This window comes from Phodopus roborovskii, unplaced genomic scaffold (genome assembly GCF_943737965.1).
Source record: "Phodopus roborovskii unplaced genomic scaffold, PHOROB, whole genome shotgun sequence".
NCBI classification, from domain to species: domain Eukaryota; kingdom Metazoa; phylum Chordata; class Mammalia; order Rodentia; family Cricetidae; genus Phodopus; species Phodopus roborovskii.
In genome coordinates, this window is record NW_026126418.1 from 73955091 (window position 1) to 73980975 (window position 25885).

Below are 25885 nucleotides of genomic sequence, written 5' to 3' on the forward strand. Positions count from 1 at the left end.
GTACTCACCTTAAAATGGACTTCACAGACAGCGTCTTTGTGGGACTGTAGGGAAGGCATATTTTTTGCGTACCCTGGAAGAAGCAAAGTGCCAAGCAGTGATGAGTCTGGCGTCTTCCCCTCTGAAGAGCATCATCTGGTCTCTGTTGTGAAACCATGCCTGATCTGTTTTTGCTCCGGCTGGCAGCACCTCCCTCTATGAACTCCTGGTTCTGATCAGAATTCAACACACCAGGCCTCTGCATCCTGGTACCATGGACAGTGGAGCCATCTGCTACACTTTGGATACAGCCCATTTGTTGAAGGCTATGTTACCAGTCTAGGGCACTGTTAGAAGGTGTGGAAGCTTTAGGAGCTGGACTTGATGGAAAGTCTTAGGTCACTGGGGTGATGTGCTCTCAGTAGGACCCTGGTCTGGTGGTTCCCAGCTGCCATGAGGGGACCAGCTTCCTCTAGCTCCACAGATTCTGCTGTGAAGTGCTGCCTCTCCACAGGCCCCAAAGCAATGGGCACCTGACCTCCACAGCTGTGAGCCAACATGAACCTTCCCTCTTTTCAATTCTGTCATCATTTCGGCTTCCTGGGATCCTGAGAACCACACCACCTACACCATTCAAAGGGACTGGTTTGGTCTCTGAGCTAAAAATCAGACATGATTCAAAGATTATAAAAAAAAAATTAAGTCTCCTTTTGTTCAATGAGATTCAAGTACCATGCCATCCAGTCAAAGACCTTTTAACTAGAAATCACCCCAATCTTCCAGCGAGGTTTTAATACCTGTGCTGATTTATTTAAGTCATTTACTTGCTTTAAAATGAGTACCCACTTTGACTGACTCACAGGAAGGGCTGGAGAGTCCTGTGTCCAGCCCACCCAGACCAGAGGAGCTCCCTTCCATTACACAGGACTTACTATGCATGGATAGCAGATGTTATCCATATACTCATTTAAAGGCTTCTTTGTAACTTTGGAAAAAAATCACAAACTGGCATCACAAACAATTAGACAAGGGTTGTAATGTTTTTGCAGGAAATGAGCAAAGCAATAAATACTTTTTGTATGTGTTTGGGGGGACACTTCTAGCAATTTCTCTGTCCAAGCTGAGAACAATGGCCTGGGGTAGAGTTCCTCTGCCTTTCCAAGCCTGTGATCTTTCTTCGTAAAGAAAACATTTGACCAGTGTACAAGATACCTGACTCTCATCACCACCACTGGTCATGAAAGATTATCCCCACACTGGACCTTCTTTCTGGGTCCTCTACTGTATTAACTTTTTGACACAGAGATTGGAAACACTTCAAATACAGGAATGTAATAATAGTTCATGTGTCACACTTCCCAGGTCCCACCACTGGGAGCAGAGTTCTTCCTATGGCTTTGCGATACACTGGTCCCAGTGTACTATTCACCTATACAGGAGGCTAACCTGCTCAAGGTGGTCTCAGATCTGTGCCTCTGCTTAGCTTACTCCTTACTACCTTCTCTACTCATCAAACACACCAAAGGCAGTTTTAAAGACAAGCTCAGTATAGTTTTTAGCAGGTGACAATGACATCTTCATAGGTAATTATGTGGGTAGGAACCCAGGGCTTTCTTCACTACAATCTGGCAAAGCTCTCCCTTCCCATCTCCTGTTTTCAGTTCTCTAGAGTCAATACTCAAATAAAACCACTCTGTAATCTCTGGTGGAAACATCAAATGCCCTAAGTGGAGGTCCTGTGTCTGCACATCTCAGGCAACCAGAGGTGAGGTGAGCACTGTACAGATTCACAAGCACAAGCTGGATATTATATGGTTTGTATAATAATGGATGTGTGCACGCGCACACTTGCCAATACACACTTGTAGAGACTCCCAGAAGGGTGCTACAATTACAGACATTGATCCCCCTCTTTACACCAGCTGTATTATCTGGATGGAATTTTTAAAGTGAGTATGAATCATTTCTATATACAAATCTTCCCCATGTGTTCAGATGACATCAAGCATAGTACTGGGAATGTCACCCAGTGGCAGGGTGTTTGTTTGCCTAGCAAGTGCTTTACCCTGGTTCCATCCCCAGCACCTCAAAAAACAAGCACAGATACACAGAAAGGACTGCTTGCAGTAGGGTTATATGTTCTGTTGGTTTCTAACTGATATTTAACTAAGACAACATGGGCTTGTGTGCATAGAGGGCTGGGCAGAGCCTGCTATCTGAACTTCCCACAGTCTCCAGAGCCAGCTTGTGGTTACAGGGATTTAGTAACTGGCTTCTGCTGACATTCTGGTTTTATTTATTTTTTTATTAAAGATTTATTATTTATTATGTATAGTGTTCTGTCTGCATGTACACCTGCACACCAGAAGAGAACACCAGATCTCATTACAGATAGTTGTGAGCTACCATGTGGTTGCTGGGAATTGATCTCAGGCCCTCTGGAAGAGCATCCAGTGCTGTTAACCTCTGAGCCATCTTTCCAGCCCCATCTGGTTTTTCTCATCCCTTTCAATATTTCCATTTGTAGCTAGAAGCAGCTACTTACACTGTTGATGGCCCCGGTTATGGTGGTGGCATGGGGAGATGTGTTGGTCCTTCTAGTTCTTTTGAGTCTTGGAAAGCACCTGTCCCTGTAAACCTTGATTCCATTAAAGTCCCTTGTTATGAACATACCTCTGCTGGAAACAGGTTTATGAGATTTTTTTTTAATCCAAAATCTGCTTCAAAAATAGACAAACTTGAAAAAACTATAGAAGTTTACTTAAATGGAAGAAGCTGCATCCAGAGCTGTTAAGCTGGGCCTTGGTGCTATCTACTTACTCATTCAACACATCCTTCTAGAGCTATGCCTGTGTGTTAGGTACTCTGCTATACGGTGGGGGCATTGAGGGAGGACATGAGTATGCACTTGAGTGGGAAGACATTATGAGTCAAAGATTTACATATATTATTACATTATGAATATTAATTATGTACAGTAGGGACACCCTGGTAACTGGGCCCTGGGATGAATCTCCTGGGAGGCACTTTGGCCATGCCATTTAACTTCTGTAATTGCAATAGCAGGTATTAAGATTTGGGTAGTTAAAGAATTATCTAGCACAGTGGTTCTCAACCTGGGGAATCATAACCCCTTTGAGATCTAATGACCCTTTCATAGGGGGTTGCCTAAGACCACTGGAAATCATAGTTACATTCCAATTCATAACAGTAGCAAAATTACAGTTATGAAGTAGTAACAAATAATTTTATGGATGGGGGTCACCATAAAATTATACTGTATTAAAGGGTTGCAGCATTACAAAGGGTGAGAACCACTGATGTAGCTTATATTAAGTACACAATAAATGTTAGGTTTTATTCTTTACTATTTTAGAAGTACCTAATCATAATTTGTTGAATAGTAGTGGTTCCTAGAAAGTTTTTCTTTGTGCGATAGAGTCTCATATCCCAAAATGACCTCAAACTTATTACGTGAGGATGGCTTTTAACTCCTGACTCTCCTGCCTCTGATTCCCAAGTGCTGGGGTTACCTGGTTTATGCAATGCTGGGATGTTGTGATATAATATTTATGATTTAATAAAGATTGCCTGAAGTATCAGAATGCAAAGCCACACTAGTTAGCTATGGAAGGTAGGCATTGGTGGCACACACCTTTAATCCCAGGACTCAGGAGAGAGGCAGATGGATCTCCATTTGTGCAAGGCCACCCTGAGCTACACAAAATTGATCCAGTCTAAAAGAGAAATAGCTCACACAAAGGTGATCTCAGCACTTGGGATCACACACCTTTAATCCCAGCACTTGAGGTATGTACGATAGGAGCAGATATTCAGGCTGGAGCATTTTGGTCTCCAGCCACATTGAGGGCAGGATTGCTACAGCTTGGGCAGAGGTAAAAGCTACTGGCTTAGCTTCTTTGCTTCTCTGATTTTTCAGCTTTAACCCCAATATCTGTCACTGGGTTTCTATTTTTCATGTTACAATGGGGGCTGAACACAGGATTTCATGCATGCTGGGCAAGCATCCAATCAACAAAGCCTTATCCTCAGTCCTTCTTTCTAAGTCATTTAAAGTTGTTACTCTATTGCTACATATGCACATGTGTGTAGAATGTGAGTGGATATGTGTATGTGTATATGCTTTTACCAGGGTATCATACTGTCTGTGTAAAAACACTCCGAGAAGATAATATGAAAAGAGAATAATGGGAAAAACTTATGAAAAAATCAAATACAAGAATTATTAGAAAACAAATTTATGAGTCAGAGTAGCAAGTAGACATAATAAAAACATGTAAGGAAAATATGAAACCTAAACCAAATTCCAGCAGTATAATTGGATGCTGGTGCTGGCTGAACATGTAAGAGAAATGGGGACACATAGGGACTATAGCCAGATAATAATCATCTGTTCTTCCAATATAACTAAAAGCTGGGCCAGTTCGCAGCTTTAACTAGTAAACATAGCTTGGGTCAGGGCCTGAGGAGATGACTCCGATGGGAGATGCCATTCTGTAAATATGTTTCTCTTATTGGTTAATGAATAAAGCACCGTTGGCAAATAGGAAAGCAAGATAGGTGGGACTAGGAGACAAGGAGGAGAGAGGAAGTAGGAGGGAGGAGATCCAACATGGAGGACACAGAGAGAAGATGAGACCATGTGGAAATACTTAGATTAATAAAAATGGGTTAATATTTAAGACAGAGCTACCCAATAAGAAACTAGTAACAGGCCAATAGCTTTGTATCAAATACAGCATCTCAGTGTGTTAATTGGGCCTGGCTTGGCGGTGGGACCAGACCGGCGGGGGGTGTGGAGGGGGGGGAAAATACTCATAACATGACTCAGTGCTTCAGAGTGGTAATTGTTCTTCCAGAGGACCCAGGTATGCTTCCCAGCACCCACATGATGACTTATAATCATCCCTAACTGCAGCTCCAGGGGACCCAGTGTCCTTTTCTGACCTCCCTGGGCATTAGGCACACATGGTACACAGATGTACATTAAGACAAAATACTCATACACATAAAATTACAAGAAATGTAATTTAAAAAACAGCTAGGGCTAGCTGGGTGTGGTGGACTCCTATAAGCTTGGTCTCAGGTGGCTGAGACAGGAGGATTGTGAAGTTTGAGGTCAACTTGGTCTACAGAGGAAGTTCATGAATACAAAGTGAGATCCTATCTCAACAAACAAACAAAATGATAAGAAAAACTAGGGCTGGAATGCGACTCAGTGGCAGAATGCTTGCCTAGCATGCATGGAGCTCTGGGTTTGGTCCCTACAACATCATAAACTAGCATGGTAGTGCATAATCTCAACACTGAGGAATTAGAGACAGCAGGGTCAGGAATTCAAGGTCACCCTCAACTACAAAGTGAGTGTGAAGATAACCTGGGCTATATGAGACTGTCTCTAAAAACAAAACAAACAAAACCCTCCACAGCCTCCCCTCCAGCCCCCAAACAAAGAGGAACATACCACTACCATTAAACATCCCAAAAAGTAATAGATAAAACCTACTATAAAACCCACTGCCATTCCCCAGAGAACAAGATTTAGGGTATGGCTGTACCTGGCCGTGGCCTAGAGATGGAGGAGAAGCTGCTGTTCATGTCAGGCTCGGTAGCCCCAGCTTTGAATAATGACACTCTGAATTATCTACAATGAGAGGAACAGCCTGACAATGGGCTAACTGGACTCTGAGATGGGCATGTGTGCTGAACAGGCAACACCAGAGTGCAAGTCAGGTACTCACTGTTTTCCGCCACAGAATGGCACGGTACTGAGGGACACGCTGGTTGTTCTGGTCAGAAAGTGTCACAGACAAGAAGAAGGGGCTCTTCTCTGCATCGTTTCCAATGTAATTCTGATGTACTGCAGAAGAGACGATCTGTGAAAATGCTTCAGCCAGCAGTGGCCAGCACCCACATGAGCAGCCAGCCTAAGACTGGTATGGGTAGGAACTGACCACTAATTCTACACCCACATCCCTTTGCCTGCAACTGGTTCAGAAATGAACATGTTATTCAGTGTTGGCCAAGGCAAGATGAGAAATCTGCCAAGAGCCTTCTAGAAAGGCTTCCCACTCTAAATATACCCCCCTTCCTCTGGATATTGTAGTGTCAAGTGATATCTGGAGCTACTGCAGCCCCCTGTGCTCACAGTAAGGGTAGGGAGGCAGAAAAGGCAAACAGGCCTAAGCCTCTAATATCACTGAACTGTTGATGCCACCAACCACAGGGCCTTCTTGGCTCATCTGTAGCTTGCTATGCAGACTATGTTGGCCTCAAACTTTATTCTCTGTTTCCTTCTTGTTTAAACCAGTTTGAGTAGGCTTTGCATTACCTCGTTGGATGCTGCTGGCACTCAAACTTGCAGCAACCCTTTTGCTGTAAAGCCAATGCTATGGGCACTCTGTGCACAGCTATGGGGAAGAAGACTGGCACATTTCTTTCTTTGTAAATGCTTCTATATTCCTCACCCACCTGAGCAAACCCGCCTAGCCAGACCTGAACTTTAACTTTTTAGAATAATACTGTAACAGGTTTTCTTTTCTGTGTGTAGCACATTGGTATTGGTGTGTGTGTGTGTGTGTGTGTGTGTGTGTGTGTGTGTGTGTGCGCTGCACACACATGCTGTATGGGTGTGTATGACTGTCTGTGCACTTAGGGAAGCCAAGGGAAGCTACAGTCTTCTTCATTGCTCTCAGCTTTACTGCCTGCTGACAGGATCTCTTGCTTAACTGGATATGCTCCATCATTTTGGCCATGCTACTTGGCCACTGAGCTCCCATGATCTGCCTGTCTTTGCCTCTCCAGTGCTGTGTTGCAGGAATGCACAGCTATGCCAAGACATTTTACATGGGCTGGGGATTTGAATTTAAGTCATCATGCTGCAGAGCAATCACTCTTAACCCTTTGAGCCCCGTGACAGGTTTCTAAAAAGACACCACTTTCATTTCCTGGCTTGAGAATCATGTTCTACAATGGATGCCTCATGGAGTTTCTCTGCCACCAGTTACTTTTTCCTCCATTTCCAGCCCCCATCTCATTAGCAACTCACTTGCTTTCTGTCTTTCCATGTGCTCTCTACATGTACAGCCTAAAACCTATGTGTAACTGAGCTCTCGGTGTGTGTTAGGCACTGGTCTTTGTGTTATTTTTGTACATCTCTTTGGCAGCTTTGCTCAGACCTCTAGGGAAGGACCAGAAATAGTTCTACTTTACAGACATAGAAACCAAGTCCAAGCCCTCAGGCTGATGAGAGCAGAACCATGTTGCAAACCCATTCTATAGGTTCCATGAGGGCAGGAAGTGAGCCTTAGCACTGCTGCTCTCTGTACACTGCCAGACAGCAGGTGGAGCTTAAATCCTTGTCGCTGGTGAGTTAATGTGGCAGAGCCTGCAGTTTTATGGCCAAGATTTGCTCAGGAAACTGTTCTCTCCTTCATGGTCAAGAACTAGACGCTCAAAATGCGTGCAGATGTGTACTGACTCAGTTAAGTTAAAGCCTCTTTTCCATCCTGAAAATTTCTATCTCTCAAAGAAGAGATGGACTAATTGCCCATTTACCAGGGGCTAAAACAACAACAAGCCGGGTGGCAGTGGTACATGCAGAGGTGGGCAGATCTCTGAGTTTGAGGCCAGGCTGGTCTACAGAGTGAGTTTCAGTACAGCCAGGGATATACAGAGAAACTCTGTAGTTAAAAACAAAAACAAACAAACAAATAAAAAAACAACAACCAAAACCCCAAAACCAAACCAAAAAACTCCAACCCCCTCCCACCAAAAAACCAAGCCAAACAAACAAAAACCCAACAACAAAACCCAACCCCATGACACTTCTCAAAATGGTAACCCACATCAAGACAGCTCTGACTTGTAGCTCTTAACCCATAATGTTCACCACTGACCTTAATGGGAACTTCTCTGACACTGTCGTCCTACATTATTTCATCCCACCCATACAGGGTGTCTGAGATTATGCTGTTTTGAACATCATTTCTTTTCTGTTACCACAGAGGCATAATTACCTTGTCCTAAGAAATACTTGAAATACCACCGGGTGTGGTACTCTGGGTTTTCTAAGTGCACGTCTGTTCTTCGCCAAGTGCCTGGCAGAGCAGCTGCATTCTGTAACGGAACAAAGCTGCGTGGTTAAGAGTTGTGCTTGGAAAGTGAACATGAAGCTAGAAATAAAGCACAGTCAGAGAACCAGGAAAAGAGTCGCCACTAAAAGCACACACATGAGGGCTGTAACCGCATATTCTCACTAGCAGAGACACTTGGTATAAAGTCACTCAAATAGACAGTCTAGAAGTCTGCAGGGTGCAAGAATAAGAAGTGAACCCAGTTCTAACAGGTGTGTGAAGTCTTTCTCTTCCCAATAAATGGAGTCCCAATAAATAGAACTGCTGTCCCCTAGGGCACCAATTCTTACCACCTTACTACCAGTACATGTCCTCCACAGGATATTTCTTTGGATCTTACTCAAGTTAATTTGTTTTGTATGTTTTGTTTGTTTGTTTGTTTGTTTTGAAGCAGCGTTTCTCTGTGTAGCTTTGGAGCCTGTCTTGGCACTCGCTCTGTAGATCAGGCTGGCCCGAACTCACAGAAATCCACTTGCCTCTGCCTCCTGAGTGCTGGGATTAAATGCATTTTAACATTTATCCAGTTGGTGTGGATAATATGGACAACCGTAATAAGTAATCTATTTAAAGACAGTCATTGTTACTGTTTTGTATATATGATTATTAATCCTGGTTGCCAACTTGACTGGTCTGGAATTAACTAAGAGGTAAGCCACTGGGCACATCTACAGATAATTTCTTGATTAGGCTATTTGTGGTGGGGGACCTACCCTAAATGTGGGGGCACCTTCTGGTGGAGGCCTGACAAAAGCAAGTGCGACAGAAAAGGCTTTTTTATATCTTGCTGTTGGGTCAACACCACTGTTGCTGCCATCACTGCTGCTGTTCTTTGCTGACATAAGAGCCTGAAGACCAGCGAATCTCCAGCAATCTTCTAGGCTTTCAGCACCAGGCTGGGACTGCTGAGGCATCCATCCGTGTGGATCAGGTACCTACTGGGTTCTCAGCTTTTCCAGTGTGAAGACAGGAATCACTGGACTACACAGATGACATCATGCAAGCCAATATAATAGATCTCCTTTTAATAGATATTCAGTCCATCACTTCTGTTGCTTTAGACTCCGACTAACACACATTCCCTAACTACATCCATGTACACAGGTATTTTTTTTTCTTAACAACATGGAATCATACCAAGTCATGCAGTTTGGAAGATTGCAGATGCCCACAGTGGTCAGAAGAGGCCATTAGATTCCTTCGAACTGGAATTACAAGCAGTTGTGAGCTGCCATGTGGGTACTAGGAACTGAACCTGGGTTCTCTACAGGAGCAGTAAGTGCTCTTAATCTCTGAGCCATCACTCCAGCTTTTCTTTTCCCATCTCTATGAGACATTAAATACCCTTACATTGAACATCTTGATGGACAGGCTGAGACTGTGTCAAAGTCATTGGAGAGAAGCTCCAAGGACATACAGTTGCCATGGTGGGGAACAGCCTCTACAGAGCATGAGTTGTGACCCTGACATGTTCCTGTGACTTTCTAGACAGTTCTGACCAGTTCTCTCTCTCTCTCTCTCTCTCTCTCTCTCTCTCTCTCTCTCTCTCTCTGTTTCTGATGGTGAACTAACCAGTTCTTTATCATGTTGAAGTTTTCTTCAATTCTTAATTTACAAAGAGGCTATCAATTTTTTTCTTTGCCAGATCTTTGTAGAAGAGATTAAATGGAGTAGAATTGCAGTAGGTCTGATGCTGAATGGTTCTTTGATTTCTGGAGCTCCATACTAGATCATGTAATATTCTCTGAATAGATCACTGGACTTTTAAAAAGATGGATGTGTTATGGTTGTTCCCAAGGGCATCTGCTGATCTGCAGGCTGCTTCTCTGATGATGTTACTATCAACTTGACTTTTTGTGCCCTGGTCTCTTGTGAACTTGAAGCTCCCTAATTGGCCAGGTTTCCAGACAGTAAGTTCCAGGGCTCCCTCTTTCTCTGTCCTCCACACCAGTGCTGGGACTACAGGTGCCTATTGCCATGCCTGGCTTTTCACATGCTGGAGATCTGAGCACAGATCCTCATGTTTGTACAGCAAGCACTCTACCAATGGAACCATCTATCCAGCACAGCCACACACACCCCCACGCCATTGAAGACTCAGTTGCACAGGTTAAAGTTCTTTATCCCTAAACACTTCAGTGTCTATTTCTCAGGAAAGGGGTCTTTTCTTGTGTAACTAGAATACAGCTTTTGTCCTGGTGCTGGGAATTGAACCTTGTTCCTTCAACCATTGAGCTATATCACTAGACCTGCAATTCAGCTTTATCAACTTCATAAATTTAACATCTATACAATACATTATCATCTGTATTCTGAATCTGTCAACATACTCAATGCTGATGAAAGCGCCCCCCCACCCCCAGCACATAGTCATTTTGTTGCTGTGTCTCATTTAGCTGCCCTTTGGAACATTTTCAGATTGCTGTCTTTTGTGACAGTGGCAATTTGAAGCACATAGTGTCCTCTCTCCCTTGCTTTTTCTTGTGCCTGTTTGATGCATCTCCACAGATTCAGGGTTTGCAAACCCAATTAGAGCACTATGTATGTAAGGCTGTCCTCAGCTCATCAAGATAAACTTACTTTAGCTGCTTATGTGCTCCTTGTTGGAAAGGTTAACTGTGACAACCACAAGGTGTTTCCTCTTTGTTTTGACCTTTTGGGGTGACTTGGGAGGAGCAACAAATTGGCTTCTGTTCCTTGGAAGATGTCTGCTTGATTCATTATCTATAGCCACGTGTCTTAACCACGAACCCTGGCAGTACTCCTGCTCCAAAGAGTGTTCCATTATGCAGCCAGGTGCACACAGGTAGGGCATGGCCCTGGGGCACTGGCCAGCCATAGAGGTTGGTGTCGTGGTTTCAGTGCCCTAGACCCTAGCAAGTTTCACGTGAGCTTTGAGAACTCCATAACCCCTGCACAGTCAGGCTTCTGGAGCTTCCACGACTCAGGTAGAGAAACCAGAGAGGTTCCTTTCAAGTAGAGCCTTAGCTCAGTGCTTCTCAATGCACTGAAATGTGCACTTTCTGGCTCTGCTACCAAGCTGCTTCCCCAGAGCTCTCTAGGTGGAGTCTGCCAAACTTTCTTTTCTATGTTTTCTTTTTTTCCCTTTCCCTTTTCTCCCTGTCGTCTGCTTTCTCTCTCCCATCCTTCCCTCTCTCCCTGAAGGACTGAGGACCAAAGCGAGGCCCTCTTTCATTTGAACAAGCAAGCAGGTGGTTCTGGTAACAAAGAACTTTGGGAAGCAATGGTCTATACCAGAGATTCAACATTACAGAGTATATGAAACCTGCTCTTGGACTGGCTCTCTAATGTATTAAAAGTACTATGGATCCAGGCATAATAAATTATTTTTAAAAGGCTTTCCCTTTATCATAGTCTGTGTTTTATGCATTTAAAACCAAAATTCTGATTTTGGGTCTGATGGGGAATGTCCTTCTGTATATATGTTTCTCTTACTGGTTGGTGAATAAAACACTGTCTGGCCAATACATAGATTGATAAAAATGGGTTAATAATTAAGACAGAACTAGTCAATAAGAAGCTCTAGACACCAGCCAACAGCTTTATAATTAATATAGCGTCTGTGTGTTCATTTGGGGCCAAACGGCTGTGGGAAGCTCCAGCTACAGGGGTCTACAGGTTTGATTGTCAGAACTTTTGAATGTCCTGCCTTGGTCCATACATGTCCTTTACCCTGGAGGCTGAGCATGACAACTGCAGAACAGAAGAAGCCATGGAGAGGCAGCCTGAAGTTGAGAGTTAAAGTGGCACTGTGGGCAATGACATGCTGTGCACCTCTTTGAGAACCAAGTGTTAATGATGAGGTCTTTTTTAAGGACTGAAAAGCTATTTCACTTGCATCTTCACTAAATACTTAACTGAAATGGAGGGAGGGGACCCCCAATACCCAAAAGTTGTGAGTCTTGCAGAACCAGACACCTTCTGTCCCTTATTAAATGCTAAGGAGGATAGACAAGAGTGTGCAAAAGAAATGGAGAAGCAAGTAAAACCCTCTGCCCGGGGCCCCACAGAAAATGAGCCCTGCATTCTGATGATGTGTAGCACTGGCAGAGGGTAAAGAGTACAAAGCAGGGTGAAGTTGAATGACTTTCTCCACATGTCCAACCTTGTAACAATGACATAGATAGATACAGCCCCACCATTCATGTCCCCAGCCATTCTCCAATCACAGCCACCTCCCTGACTTCTCACCATGGGGTTAGTCTCACCTGCTGCTGGACTTCACAGGAATGAAACCCTATCATGTGTATTCACTTAAGCCAGCTTTTCATCCTTCAATACTACGTCTGTGACCTTCATCTTTTTGTTGGTACAGTGATTCTGTTTTTCATCACCATATAGTCTACAGGACAAATGCCACGACTGATGTATTCACTATTCTGTTGTTGGATGTTTAGATTGTACGTAACTGAAGCCACCGTGAATAGGACTCTGTCCTTGGTGGATACACACACTGTTGTGCATTCAGTTTTAGCAAGGATGGCCAGATAGAGCTCCAGAGAAGATGCATCACCCTGTGCTCCTGTTAGCACTGTAAGTCAGGGTTCTCACTGCTCCATGGCCTCTGGCCAAGCTCTGGGCATCCCAGGCCTCTTCTTTTCTAATGTTCTGAGAGGGTGTGGTGGTGCCTAACTGCAGCCTTAGTTCTCAGCAAGTCCTATTTTTAAGTATGACCTGTTTTATTAGAGGATGTCAGAGACAGACAGAAATAACAGCAGTTTCAGGTGGGAATGAAAGAGAAACACATGATTTGATATCAAAAAGAAAACTAAGGTGTCTGCTGCTAAGACTCATAACCTGAGTTTGATCCCCAGGGCCCACATTGGTTGTCCTGTCATGTCACACATGTGTGGTGGCATGCCCTTTCCCTCCATAAATGTAATTAAAAACAAAGTCAAGAGGAAATAGTCTAACAAATCCATTTTCCAGACAACTGATGTTCAACATTGCAACTACCACACTTACTTTATGCCCTTTGAGGCAAACATTTTTTTCAAAGACTTACCCTAGGAGAATGCACTTAAATGTCTCTTGCTGCAGGTGTGCCCACAGAAGCCCCTGGTGGCTAGTGAATTCTGATGTGGAGAAAGCCTCATTATTTCTGTACCAACTGCAAAGCCACAAAAGCTTCTTTTTGCTCTCTGTTTCTCCCTCCCATCTGGACTTGTGGGAAATGAATGAGGGGCACTGAATCTGACCTGAATATTTTAAGAATTTAATTAAAATCCATATAAAACACCTGATTCTGCTTGAGTGTTCCCGAATATTTGGCTTCTGGCAGGAAATCCACACATACATTCAGGCTACAAATGATACCTCTAGTTTTATGTTATGCCCATGATTCCCCAGAGTTGTGCCACAGTGGGGTAGACAGAGGACTGAATGCATTTAAGTAGCTCCACTTCACAGGTTAGACTGCTGAAATAGCACCAGACCTTTTTTTCTTTTACAGTTTCTATATATTTTTAAATGACTGTGGTGGCTGACTGGAATGGGAAATGTCTCCCACAGGCTCGGGTATTTGAACACTTGGGTCTCAGTTCCCGCACTGTTTGGGAGGTTTAGAGGGTGCAACCTTGTTGGAGGAAGTTTGTCTCTGGGAGCAAGCTTTGAGATGATAGAACTTTGGCCCCTTCCAGTTCACTGTCTCTGCTTGGTGCCTGCATTATAAGATGTGAGCTTTCAGCTTCCTGCTCCTGCCAAAATGCTTGCTGCTTGCTGCCATGTTTTCCCACCATAATGGACTCTTATCCTTATGAACCATAAACCAAAATCAACTTTCTTCCTCAGTTGCCATCAGTCACAATACTTTATCACAGCGACAGAAAAATAATAATACTGCAGCATTACAATTGTAAACATAAATGTAAGCCCACTGTGAAAAAGTGAAACCAAACACAACTTAAAATATTTTCTCCCCCATCCTCCACATCCCAATCCACTTCTGCCCAGTAAAACCATGTGACAAAATTGGCTTGAATACTCCAGACCTTTGTTATGTATTTACAAAGATGTGTGTACTTTACATGTGCACACATTTACATACTATACATATGCACTTACACACATGGGAGGTATTATATTGACACCTGTTTTTCCATTAAAGAAAATGCCTTGGGGGCTAGGGATGTAGCTCAATTGGATTGGTAGAATGTTTGCTGAGCATGCCATGAGGTCCCAAGTTCAAGTCCCAGAACCATAGAAACCAGGCGTGGGGGCACAGGTCTGTAATCCTAGCATTTGAGAAACAGAAGCAGAAATATCAGCTTAAGTTCATCCTATGTTACCCAGAGACGTTGGCTAAGCTGAGGAACATGAGATCAAAGAGAGGGAAGGAGGGAGGCAGGGAAGGAAGGAAAGAAGGACAGAAGGAAGGAATAGAAAAGATCTAGGAAAATTTTCTGTTAGCACGTCTAGATCTACTTGGTTCTTATTAATAACTGTTTAAGCTCTTTTTCATTTCTTTTTTAAATTTTTTTTAAATTAACTTTTTACATTCCAGTCTCAATTCCCTCTCCCTCCTCTTCTCCCACTCCCCTCACCTCTCCCACTCCCATCAGCTCCTCAGAGAGGGTAAGGCCTCCCCCTAGGAAGTCTACTAAGTCTGTCCCATCATCTCATTGAGGCGGGACCAAGGCACCTCTCCATTCCCCACACCCCTGTGCTTAGGCTGAGCAAGGTATCTCTCCATATGGAATGGGCTCCACTAAGTCAGTTTGTGCATTAGAGTTAGATCTTGGGACCCACTGCTAGTGGCCTCATATATTGTCCCAATCACACCATTGTCGTCTATATTAAGGGAGTCTAGTACAGTCTTATGCAGATTCCCCATTTGTCAGACCTGAGTCAGTGATCTCTCACTAGCTAGGGTCAGCTGATTCTGTAGGTTTCCCCATCATGGTCTTGACTCATTTGTTCATATTATTGCTCCTCCCTCACTTCGAGTGCACTCCAGGAGCTTGGCCCATTGGCTAGGTGTGAATTTCTGCATCTGTTTACATCTGTTTCTGGAAAAGAGTTCTAGCTTCTCTGGGGTTGTGAATTATAGGCTGGGTATCTTTTGCTTTATTTCTGGTATCCATTTATGAGTGAATACATATTTGTCTTTCTGGTTTTGGGTTACCTCACTCAGGATAGCTTTTTCTAGTTCTGTCCATTTGCCTGTGAATTTTAGGATGTCATTGTTTCTTACCGCTAAGTAGTATTCCATTGTGTAAATGTATCACATTTTCTTTATCCATTCTTAAGTTGAGGGGCATCTAGGTTGTTTCCAAGATCTGGCTATTACGAATATATTGCTATGATCATTTCTTTGTTTTTTGTTTCATTTTGGTTTGGTTTGACACAGGATTTCACTGTGCAGCCCTGCCTGTCCTGGAACTCACTTTGTAGACCAGGCTGGGCTGGAACTCATAGAGATCCTGTCTCTGACTCCTGAGTGCTGGGATTAAAGGTGTTTGTACAACCATCACCCAGCTTAAATTCTTAAAAAAAAAAAAAAAAAAAAAGTTAAACACTTGAGCCAGGCATGGTGGATGGTGGCTCAATTTGTAATCCCAGCACTTGGGAGATGGAGGCAGGAAGATCATAAGTTCAAAATTTCCATAAGCTACACAGAGTTCTAGGATAACCTGAGCTATATGGTGAGACCCTTGTCTTAAAACAAAACCTTAAAAGATCCAAACAACAACTCCATTGACTGTAGACTCATAAACTATGTAGCATGCATAGAAGATCACGAAGTAGGATGCCAAGGTCCTCCAGCTGTTTTCTGACCTTCTGTTGTTATTTTTCCAGAGGTACTTTTTTTTTTTTTTGTCATTGTTGTTGGTTTTTACAACCCAACCAAAGTTTCCCCTCCCCACCTCTCACCTCTCCTCTCCTTTACCTCACCCATCCACTCCTCCTCCATGGTTTCTCTTCAGCTATAGGCAGGCAGGCCTCCCATGGATATCAGCCAGCCAATGTGTATCAAATTGCAGTGAGACTAGGCTCCTCCTCTTCTTTTAAAACTTGATGAGGTAATTCAGTGGGAGGAATAGGTCCCAAAGCAGACATCAGAGTCAGAGAGAGTCCCTGCTCTCAGTTAGCAGTCCCACAAGAAGACCAAGCTACACAACTGTAGCATATATTCAGAGGGCCTAGATCAGTCCCATGCAGACTCCCTGGTTCTTGGTTCACTCTGAGCCCATTTTAGCTGGTTGTGGTGTGTGTGTGTCTGCTGCAGGCGTGTGCTCTTGTGTGCATGTCAATGCAAGTTCAAGTCATTGAGTATTTGCCTCTATTCCTCTCTGCCTTATTTCCTTTAAGACAGTGTCTCTCACTGAACCAAAAGTGTGTGTTTTCAGGTAGGCTGGCTGACTAGTGAGCTCTCAGGATCTATCCAACTCTGTCCTCTAATACTGGATCTACAGGCACATGCAGCCATGGCTTTGATATGGGTGCCTGGGATTAGAACTCAGGTCCTCATGCTTGCAGACAAAGTGCTCTTACCCACTGAGCCACCTCTCTAGCCCCTAAAATTGGGTTTTTATGTCCTCAGACAGTAGACAGTTCTTCCCATGCTAACAAAGGTAGATTTGTAGGAAGCTGGAAGACTGTCTGCTCTGTTCTGCCATCATCTAACTGATGCACCAGGAAACAGGGAGGGAGCTCCCCAGTGGTCCACTCGGGGGCAACACTCATTTTAATTAATACTTGGAATGAGAACACAGATGGCACAGTAGCACATATTTAGGAGACACAAAGCTGCTCAGTGGGTGAGATAATAGGACAGGTGACAGAATCAAGATGTCACAAAACTCCTGACAGTAACTGTGGGATGTGTTAATGAGATTACACTCAGTGTGAACTATGCAAAATCCTGTGCTCAAGTGCAGAACACATATTACTCATGGGGAGACCAAGTGCTGCAAAGGCTGAGATTTAAATCCAGGTCTGTTGGAGTCAAAAGTCATCCACTATACCCTGATGCTGTCCCACATCTAAGCAAAAGTCTCGTGAGCTAGGCTGCCAGGCAGAGGCAACTCACAGCCCTCAGAGCATCTCCAGTAAGGCACAGGCCAAGCCTGCTTTTCCTATGGTCTTGCATTAATATGTGAAAACTTCAATTTAAAAGGCTCAGGGTCATGAGGACAGTTTATGTACAGCATCTTCCAAGGATATATGAAGCTCAGGGCTTGTTCTCAGCATTTCAAATAAACTATAATAAACTAGAATGTGTCCAGTTGGACATGCTAATTGCCATGACTTGTTAATTCCGTGAGATGTATACGTATTGAAAGTTTACACTATGGGACTGGGGACATAGCTCAGGCAGAGTGCTTGTTTAGTATGCACAGCACTGCATACATTGGTGTGGTGGTGCATGTACACCTGTAATCCCAGTGCTCTGAGTAGGTGGAGGCAGGAGGCCCAAGAGTTCAAGGCCATCCTTAGAGAAACACAGACTCATTAAAGAGGCTGCAGATCTCCCTCTGGTCTGCTGTGAGCAGAGCAGTCCTGTGTGTCTACCTGACCTTATGACGATCTTTGAAAGAACATGTGGAATTACCAGCACCTTCTGTACCCCCACAATGGTAAAACTCTGACACGCTCTTATTTGTCCCTTGTAGGGCTCAGCTGAGGAAACTCATCTGTGCCATGGGGTCTGAGAGCTTGATGACAATATATGAGCTGGGGGTGTTCTTACCTCATCTGCAGAACCATTTTCCACTCGGAATCTTCCTGCTCTTTGGATGGCTCCATCAGCATCACTAGAAATAAGCTGGGGAGAAAATGTTCAGTTAGGTAGCTGGGCCTCCATTTGCAAAGCTACTGAGACTCCCTCCTAGAAGCAGACCCGTCTATACAAACACATCAGCTGGTGGATCCAGCCTAGAGGCAAAGAGTCTACTTTGATCCCTAAGGCCTTACAAGTTCAAGCTCAAGTTCCACCTAGAGGGAACATTTTACAAACTGAAAAACATTAAAGCTAAGATCCATGGGCAAACAGTCTTAATCCACATCACATGGGGACAAGTGGCAGCTCGCAGATGGCAGAACTCAGAGCCAAGCCCCAAACTCAGCCATATTCCCAGCCTAGATAACAATTAGTGGCTGGCGTGAACTCAAGGTGTAACATTAGAGAAAGCTCTTGTGCTTCACTCAGTTTTAAATAGTCTCTGGAAGGCCAATGCAGCCCCTCCAGGCCAGCTGTGCTGCGTGCCAGTAGACTGCCTTCAGGAGTGCAGGGCTAGAAAGTGGTGAGCAGGAAGGAGGCTGGAGCTCCATCATGCAGTCTGTAAGCCACTCTCAAGATGTTTCCCTTTCAGTCTTCTCAGAAGCAACATGGGAAGGGGTATATATAAGATTTTCAAGTTTTAAAATCTACCTGCAGTTTGCAGCAAAGGTCTGCCAATAATGTCCACATTTCAAATGTATCAGAGAACAATTGCCCGGGGCTGGTGGGGGGGGGGAGTGTCTTTTCACCTCTAAGTTGGGCTCATTCCCAAACCAGAGCACAACCTCTTCAGACTGCTACCTCATACTTGCACTTATACTTATGAGACATGAAGGTGGGAAATAAAGGACACACTTTCAGAACCACCCCACACAAGAAAATTCTGCCATATTAAAGGATCTGAAAAAAGATTGGAATAGTTTTCTCATGGTAAATATGAAAACAGAAGGTAGGGGGCTGGAGAGATGGCTCAGAGGTTAAGAGTACTGGCTGCTCTTCCAGAGGTTCTGAGTTCAATTCCCAGCAACCACATAATGGTTCACAACCATCTGTAATGAGATCTGGTGCCCTCTTCTGGCAGACAGAATACTGTATACATAAGCAAGTAAGTAAGTAAATAAATAAATAAATAAAAATCTAAAATATAGCTAAATAAAAAACAAATAAAAATGTTTAAATAAAAATGTAAATCTTAAAAAAAAAAAGAAAACAGAAGGAAGGAGGATATGAGTTCAAGTCCAGCCTGGGATACATAGAGAGTTTCAGGTTAGCCAGGGATACACAGTGAGATCCTATTTCAAAAAACGGGGGCAGGGGTGCTGGAAAGATGGCTCAGCAGTTAAGTGCACTTGTTGCTCTTACAGAAAAGCTGGCTTCAATTTCTAGCACCCACATGGTAGCTCACAGCCATCTGTAATTCTAGTTACAGGGATCTGGCACCTTGCTCTGACCTCCACAGATACCAGGTATTTACATGGTGCATAACACGCACTAAACAAATCTAAAAATTAAAAAATAAAAATGAAGAGGGCTAGAGAGATAGGTCAGCTGGTTAGATCATTTGTTGCTCTTGCAGATGACCCAGATACAGTTCCTAGCACAAATGCCTGCAACTCTAGTTATAGGGGATCGACCCTCTTTTAACTTCTGTGGGCACCAGGTATGTATGCGGCATAATACAAACACATAGGCAAAACATTAACATATATAAAATAAATTAATACAAAACACCCCAAACACAAAATTGCATCATTTTTTATTTTGTGCTCCTATGTACCATGTATTCTTCTGCCCCTAGCAATACTATCTCATTCACCTTATGTATTAGAGTAATCTTAGTTTTAATGAGGAGGTGAGGTTACTTGACTAATTGACAGAAGCAGAGCTGGGATGTGACAATGGCAACTGGGCCTCAGAAGCTGACAGCTGTCTTCATCTAAACATTGCCTCACCTAGAAAGTCCACAGCAAGCCCAGTTTTACTACTAAACCTCAGCCTGCAAAGAAACCTCCAGACACAGGCGGAAGCCATCTATGTTTATGGCTGGCTATTGGCAATATATAATGCCATACTGTTACGAGGCAGAGAGTAAGCTGTGGAATTTCACTTTGCCCAAATAGAGGTCTAGCCAGGCATGGTGGCACACACCTGTAATCCCCACACTCAGGAGGCTGGGGCAGAAGGCTGTTGAGTTCAAGACCATCCTCAGTAAGAACCCTTTCCACAAATAAAACAGAACAAAACAAAACAAAGCCCAAACTAAACAGGACTGGCTTTGCCCCTGGCATTTGAGAGGTGACTTCTTAGCCTAGTAGTGTCCTATGTGAGTATCTCTTTTCTTAAGGGCTTAAAGCCATACTGGCAAGTAACACTGTAGTTTATGGTGGGGGCTTTAGTTCATGCATGTTAGCTCTCCCTCTGGAGGGACAGAAGGCTAAGGTCAGCCATATGTTCGGCTCCACTAGAAAGCCACCTAGTCACTCTGGTAGTGCTCCATACAGCATGGCTGGGACAAGCCAGGATGCCACCAGAGAGGACATTTGGAAGCTCTATGCTGGGACTCACTTGGATTATGTTTGTGCTGAGTTGAGACTGTCCTTTGGCTGTCACAAAACTAAGTATGCTAACAGCTATCAATAAGTTCTATGAGTCCTTCTGGCAAATGATAAAGGGTGGGGGACTCACAGCACAAACTCTGCAGATGGTGTGGGAAGGAAGGGTGAGTTTGTGGGCTGACTTCCCCTGGGGTCAGTCCTGAACTGCAAGTGAAAGGGCCTGAGAGAGGGCTCAGTGGGGAGAGTCATTTGCTGAGAAAGCCTGGTAACCTCAATCAATTCCCAGAATCTACACAGAGGTAGAAAGAGAAAAGAGACTCTACAAAGCTGTTCTCTGGACTCTGTCCACATTGGTACCAGGGCAAACGTCACCACACACAAACACACAAAACATAATGAAGCACAAGAGAAAGGTTAGGTTGGGTCTCCAGGGACTCTGCCATTCTCATAGGGGAGGCAGCAGTGTCAATGTCTCCCTGGACAGTGGGCACCCACACCCTGTTACAGGAAACAACAGAGGGAATGTGAGTATGGTGGTGCTGGTGCAGGCTGCTGAAGGGGCTTGGCATGAAGTATCTGAGGGTCACATTAGGACATGGCAGGAACAGAGCTCCACACTCAGTTCCCAGTGGCTCCCATGGGCAGAGGAAGGGATGGGGGTCACTCATCCTCACTACTCCTGAAATGTAAGTTAGTGAAATCCTGGCCATGGCAGCTCATGGAGGGCTTGGGAGAAGAGCTGATGCTGGACTTCATTTCCCATGAGGTAGCTGATCATCTGACTTGATTCTCTCCATCTGTGGGTAGGCCAGAGTCTTGAGTGGCATGGACAGACTACCTTCCACAGGCCCTTTCCTTGCCATTGGCAATAACTCCAGACACAAGAGACACCACAAAGCCCATATTATGATGGCAGAATCATCCTGACCCTGAGTGTGTAGAGCCACTCACAGTAGCTGGCTGGATGGGAAGAAGAATGAACTTATTAAGTTTCTCTTCATTGTCCTGCTCTCCCGTAAGGGAGGAAATCTCTTGCCCTGTGATTAGTTCACGATTCAAAACGTGAAAAATGACCCAAAGCCTTGAGCATGTGTAATTAAAGAGTAAAGCGCATAAAGGGCTTTGCTGTGTAGCCCAGGCTATTTCTGAATTTATGAGCCTCCTGCCTCAACCATGTGAGTGCTGGAACTCCAAGTATATACTTCCACAGCTCCCTGTAAATGCACAACTTCCCAAAGCATTTATTTAACTTTAAAATATGGAGCCAATATTGAACAGTAGCATCAACAAATAAAATACCACAAAAGAGAAAAAAATGTGGAAAATGCTGTATAACTGTATAGATCCTGTATCAGTATAATGGAACTGGGATTCAGGTTAAAGAGTAAAGCCATGGGACATTTAAAACCACACATCTGGGACTCCCAAAGTAGGGCCTCTGCTAAAGAAAGAGGCCTCAGGTGGAGAGTGCCAGGTCCCAGTGAGATCCTACTATCGGTAGGATCCCAAGTTTCAGCCCAGCCTTTGTCCTCTTCTGCCAGCCATTGGCTAGAGGTGAGTCTGGGCCCAATTGGGGCACCCTCTCCCCTACAACCTCCCCCACCCCGGAACTCGCTAGGTTGGCCCCAGATCCCCCTGCTCCTGTGTCCTGTCCCCATCGAGAGCACCCTTGGAGCTCTGATACACCCCCACCCATCCCCACCGCGAGCCTGCCCCCCACATCCTGTGCCCTACCCTGCCCACTGTCCCACCACTATGGTTGAGCACTGGGACAGAGGGTGGAGCCAACAGTCCACACTACTTCTGGGACTTCTCGGAGCGACTCTGAACACAGGAGACCTGCCTATCCACGCGGAACCACCAGTAATTTCCACCTGCTTGGTCTCTGACCCCGCCTCCAGTCCTCTGCTGGAGTCCCGGGCCCCTCCCAGAGATCCGCCTATCTCTGTGGGACCACTCTGAGTTCCAGCCGGCATCTTCTACTGGATCCTCATCCCTGACCCCATCCCTGGGCCCCTGTCTATGGGGCCTGTCTATGGAGAGACCTTCTAGAGAGCTACAGATATTGAATCTCAGACCCACATAAGCCCAGCGGGGAAGTACCATAGAGAGAGGGGGAGACCCCACCAACACCTACTGGAAGAAGCTATGGGAAGACAGCATACAAGAAAACACTAACAACAGAAAGACAAGCATGACACCACCAGAATCTAGGGAATTTACCTCAACTAGAATGGAACACAACAACAAAGCAGAGGAAGCAGAAGGGAATGACTTAAAAATTACCGTCATAAAAATGATAGAGGCCCTCAAAGAAGATGTGAGAAAATCCCTTAAAGAAATGGAAGAAAAAAACAAACAAAAAAGTGGAAGAAATGAACAAATTTCTTAAGGAAAGTAAAGAAAGTACAGAAAGCCAAGAAAAAACAATTAAGCAGGTGAAGGAAATGGTTCAAGGCTTGAAAACTGAAATAGAGAAAATAAAGGCAACACAAACCAAAGGAATGCTGAAAATAGAAAAACTGGACAAAAAAATCGGGAACTACAGACACAAGCATAACCAACAGAATTTAAGAGATGGAACAGAGAATCTCAGGAGCAGAAGACAAACTAGAAGAAATAGAGTCATCAACCAAAGAAAATCATAAATCCAACAAATCCTTAACACAAAACATCCAGGAAATGTGGGACACCGTGAAAAGGCCAAACCTAAGGATAATAGGCATAGAGGAAGGTGAGGAAGCCCAGCTCAAAGGTGCCAAAAACATATTCAACAAAATCATGGAGGAAAACTTTCCCAATCTGAAGAAGGACATGACCATGAAGTACAAGAAGCATACCAAACACCAAATAGATTGGACCAAAGAAAAAAGACCCCTCGACATATAATAATCAAAACATCTAGCATACAGAATAAAGAAAGAATATTAAGAGCAGCGAAGGAAAAAGAACAGGTAACATATAAAGGCAGACCTATCAAAATTACACCTGACTTCTCCATGGAAACCCTGGATAGATGTTCTACAAGTATTAAGAGAACACGGATGCCAGCCTAGGCTACTATACCCAGCAAAACTCTCAATCACTATAGATGGAGAAAACAAGATATTTAATGACAAAACCAGATTTTCCCAATACGTAGCTACAAATCCAGCCCTACAGAAAGTATTGGAAGGAAAACTCCAACCCAAGGAAGGTAGCTACGCCCACAAAAATGTAGGCAACAGATAATCTAACTACACCAGAAACCAAGGGTAAAGCAGAACAAATATATTCACAATACCACTGCCAACAACAAACCTAAAACAAATAAGCATCAACAATCAATGGTCTTAACTCACCTATAAAAAGACACAGGCTAACAGAATGGATACGAAGACAGAATCCATCCTTCTGCTACATACAAGAAACACATCTAAGCTTCAAAGATAGACATTACCTCAGGGTAAAGGGTTGGGAAAAGATTTTCCAATCAAATGGAACCAAGAAGCAAGCAGGCGTGGCTATCCTAATATCTAACAAGTTAGACTTCAAGCCAAAATTAATCAAAAGATATGAAGACGGTCATTTCCTATTCATCGCAGGAGTAATCCATCAACACAAAGTCTCAGTTCTGAACATCTTGCCCCTAATACACAGGCACCCACATTCGTAAAAGAAATGCTACTAAAACTCAAAGCTCATATAAAACCTCACACACTTATAGTGGGAGACTTCAATACACCACTCTTAACACTAGACAGGACCACAAATCAGAAACTCAACAAAGAAACAAAAGAACTAACAGAAGTTATGTCTCAACTGGGTTCAACAGACATCTATAGAACATTCCATCCAAACACAAAAGAATATACCTTCTTCTCCGCTCCACATGGAACCTTCTCTAAAATCGACCATATACTAGGTGGTATAACAAACCTCAACAGATACAAGAGAATAGGAATAGTCCCCTGTACCTTATCAGACCACCATGCTTTAAACTTGGAATTCAACAACACAAATAGCAGAAAATCTGCAAACTCATGGAAACTGAACAATGTGCAATTGCACCACACCTGGGTCAAATAAGAAATAAAGAAAGAAATTAAGGACTTTCTAATATTCAACAAGAATGAGGATACAATATACCAAAACTTATGGGACACCTTGAAAGCAGTGCTACGAGGGAAGTTCATTGCACTAAGTGCCCATATGAAGAAAACAGAGGATAGTCATAAGAGAATTAACAGCACAATTGAAAGCCTTAGAACAGAGAGAAGCAAACTCACCCCGCAGGAGTAGACGCCAGGAAATAATCAACTTGAGGTCTGAAATCAACAAAATAGAAACCAGGAAAACAATACAAAAAAAAAAAAAAAAAATCAATGCAACGAAGAGTTGGTTTTTTGAGAAAAATCAACAAGATTGACAAACCTTTATCCAAATTAATGAAAAAGCAGAGAGAGAACATGCAAATTAACAAAATCAGAAACGAAAAGGGGAACATAACAACGGACACGGAGGAAATCCAGACAATTTTCAGGTCATATTTTGAAAACCTGTATTCCACAAAAATTGAAAATTCAAAGGAAATGGACAAATTTCTGGATAACTATCACTTACCAAAATTAAATCAACAACAGACAAACAACTTAAATAGACCTATAACCTGCAATGAAATAGAAGCAGTCATTGAAAGCCTTCCAACCAAAAAAAGTCCAGGGCCAGATGGATTCAGTGCAGAATTCTACCAGACATTCAAGGAAGAACTAATACCATTACTCCTCAAATTGTTCCACACAATAGAAACAGAAGGTTCATTGCCAAACTCTTTTTATGAGGCCACAATAACCTTGGTACCCAAGCCTCACAAAGACACAACTAAGAAAGAAAACTACAGACCAATATCCCTGATGAACATCGATGCAAAAATACTCAATAAAATACTGGCAAACCGAATTCAAGAATACATCAGAAAAATCATCCACCATGACCAAGTAGGCTTCATCCCTGGATTGCAGGGATGGTTTAACATATGAAAATCTATCAACGTGATCCATCATATATATAAACAAACTGAAAAAGAAAAACCATATGATTATCTCCCTAGATACTGAAAAAGCCTTCGACAAAATTCAACACCCTTTCATGATAAAGGTCTTGGAGAGATCAGGGATAACAGGAACATACCTAAACATAGTAAGAGCAATATACAGCAAACCAACTGCCAACATCAAACTGAATAGAGAGAAACTTAAGCCAATTCCTCTAAAATCAGGAACAAGACAAGGCTACCCTCTCTCTCCATATCTCTTCAATATCGTACTTGAAGTTCTAGCTAAAGCTATAAGACAACAAAAGGAGATCAAGGGGATCCAAATTGGAAAGGAAGAAGCCAAACTGTCTGATGATATGATAGTTTACATAAGCAACCCAATAAACTCTACCAGGAAACTCCTACAGCTGATAAACACCTT

General features: G+C 43.5%; 1 protein-coding gene across 4 annotated transcripts in view; it reads right to left on the reverse strand.

Moving 5' to 3' along the window:
* The window catches only part of Garnl3 (GTPase activating Rap/RanGAP domain like 3), a 151371-nt gene that overhangs the window by 57188 nt on the left and 68298 nt on the right, over positions 1-25885 (reverse strand). For all 4 annotated transcript variants that reach the window (XM_051185222.1, XM_051185223.1, XM_051185224.1 and 1 more), the window contains 4 exons: positions 17845-17919; positions 8019-8118; positions 5742-5860; positions 9-73 (listed from right to left, as the gene is read on the reverse strand). In XM_051185222.1, the coding sequence (XP_051041179.1) occupies positions 9-73; positions 5742-5860; positions 8019-8118; positions 17845-17919 (359 nt within the window). The remainder of the gene's footprint in view (positions 1-8; positions 74-5741; positions 5861-8018; positions 8119-17844; positions 17920-25885) is intronic.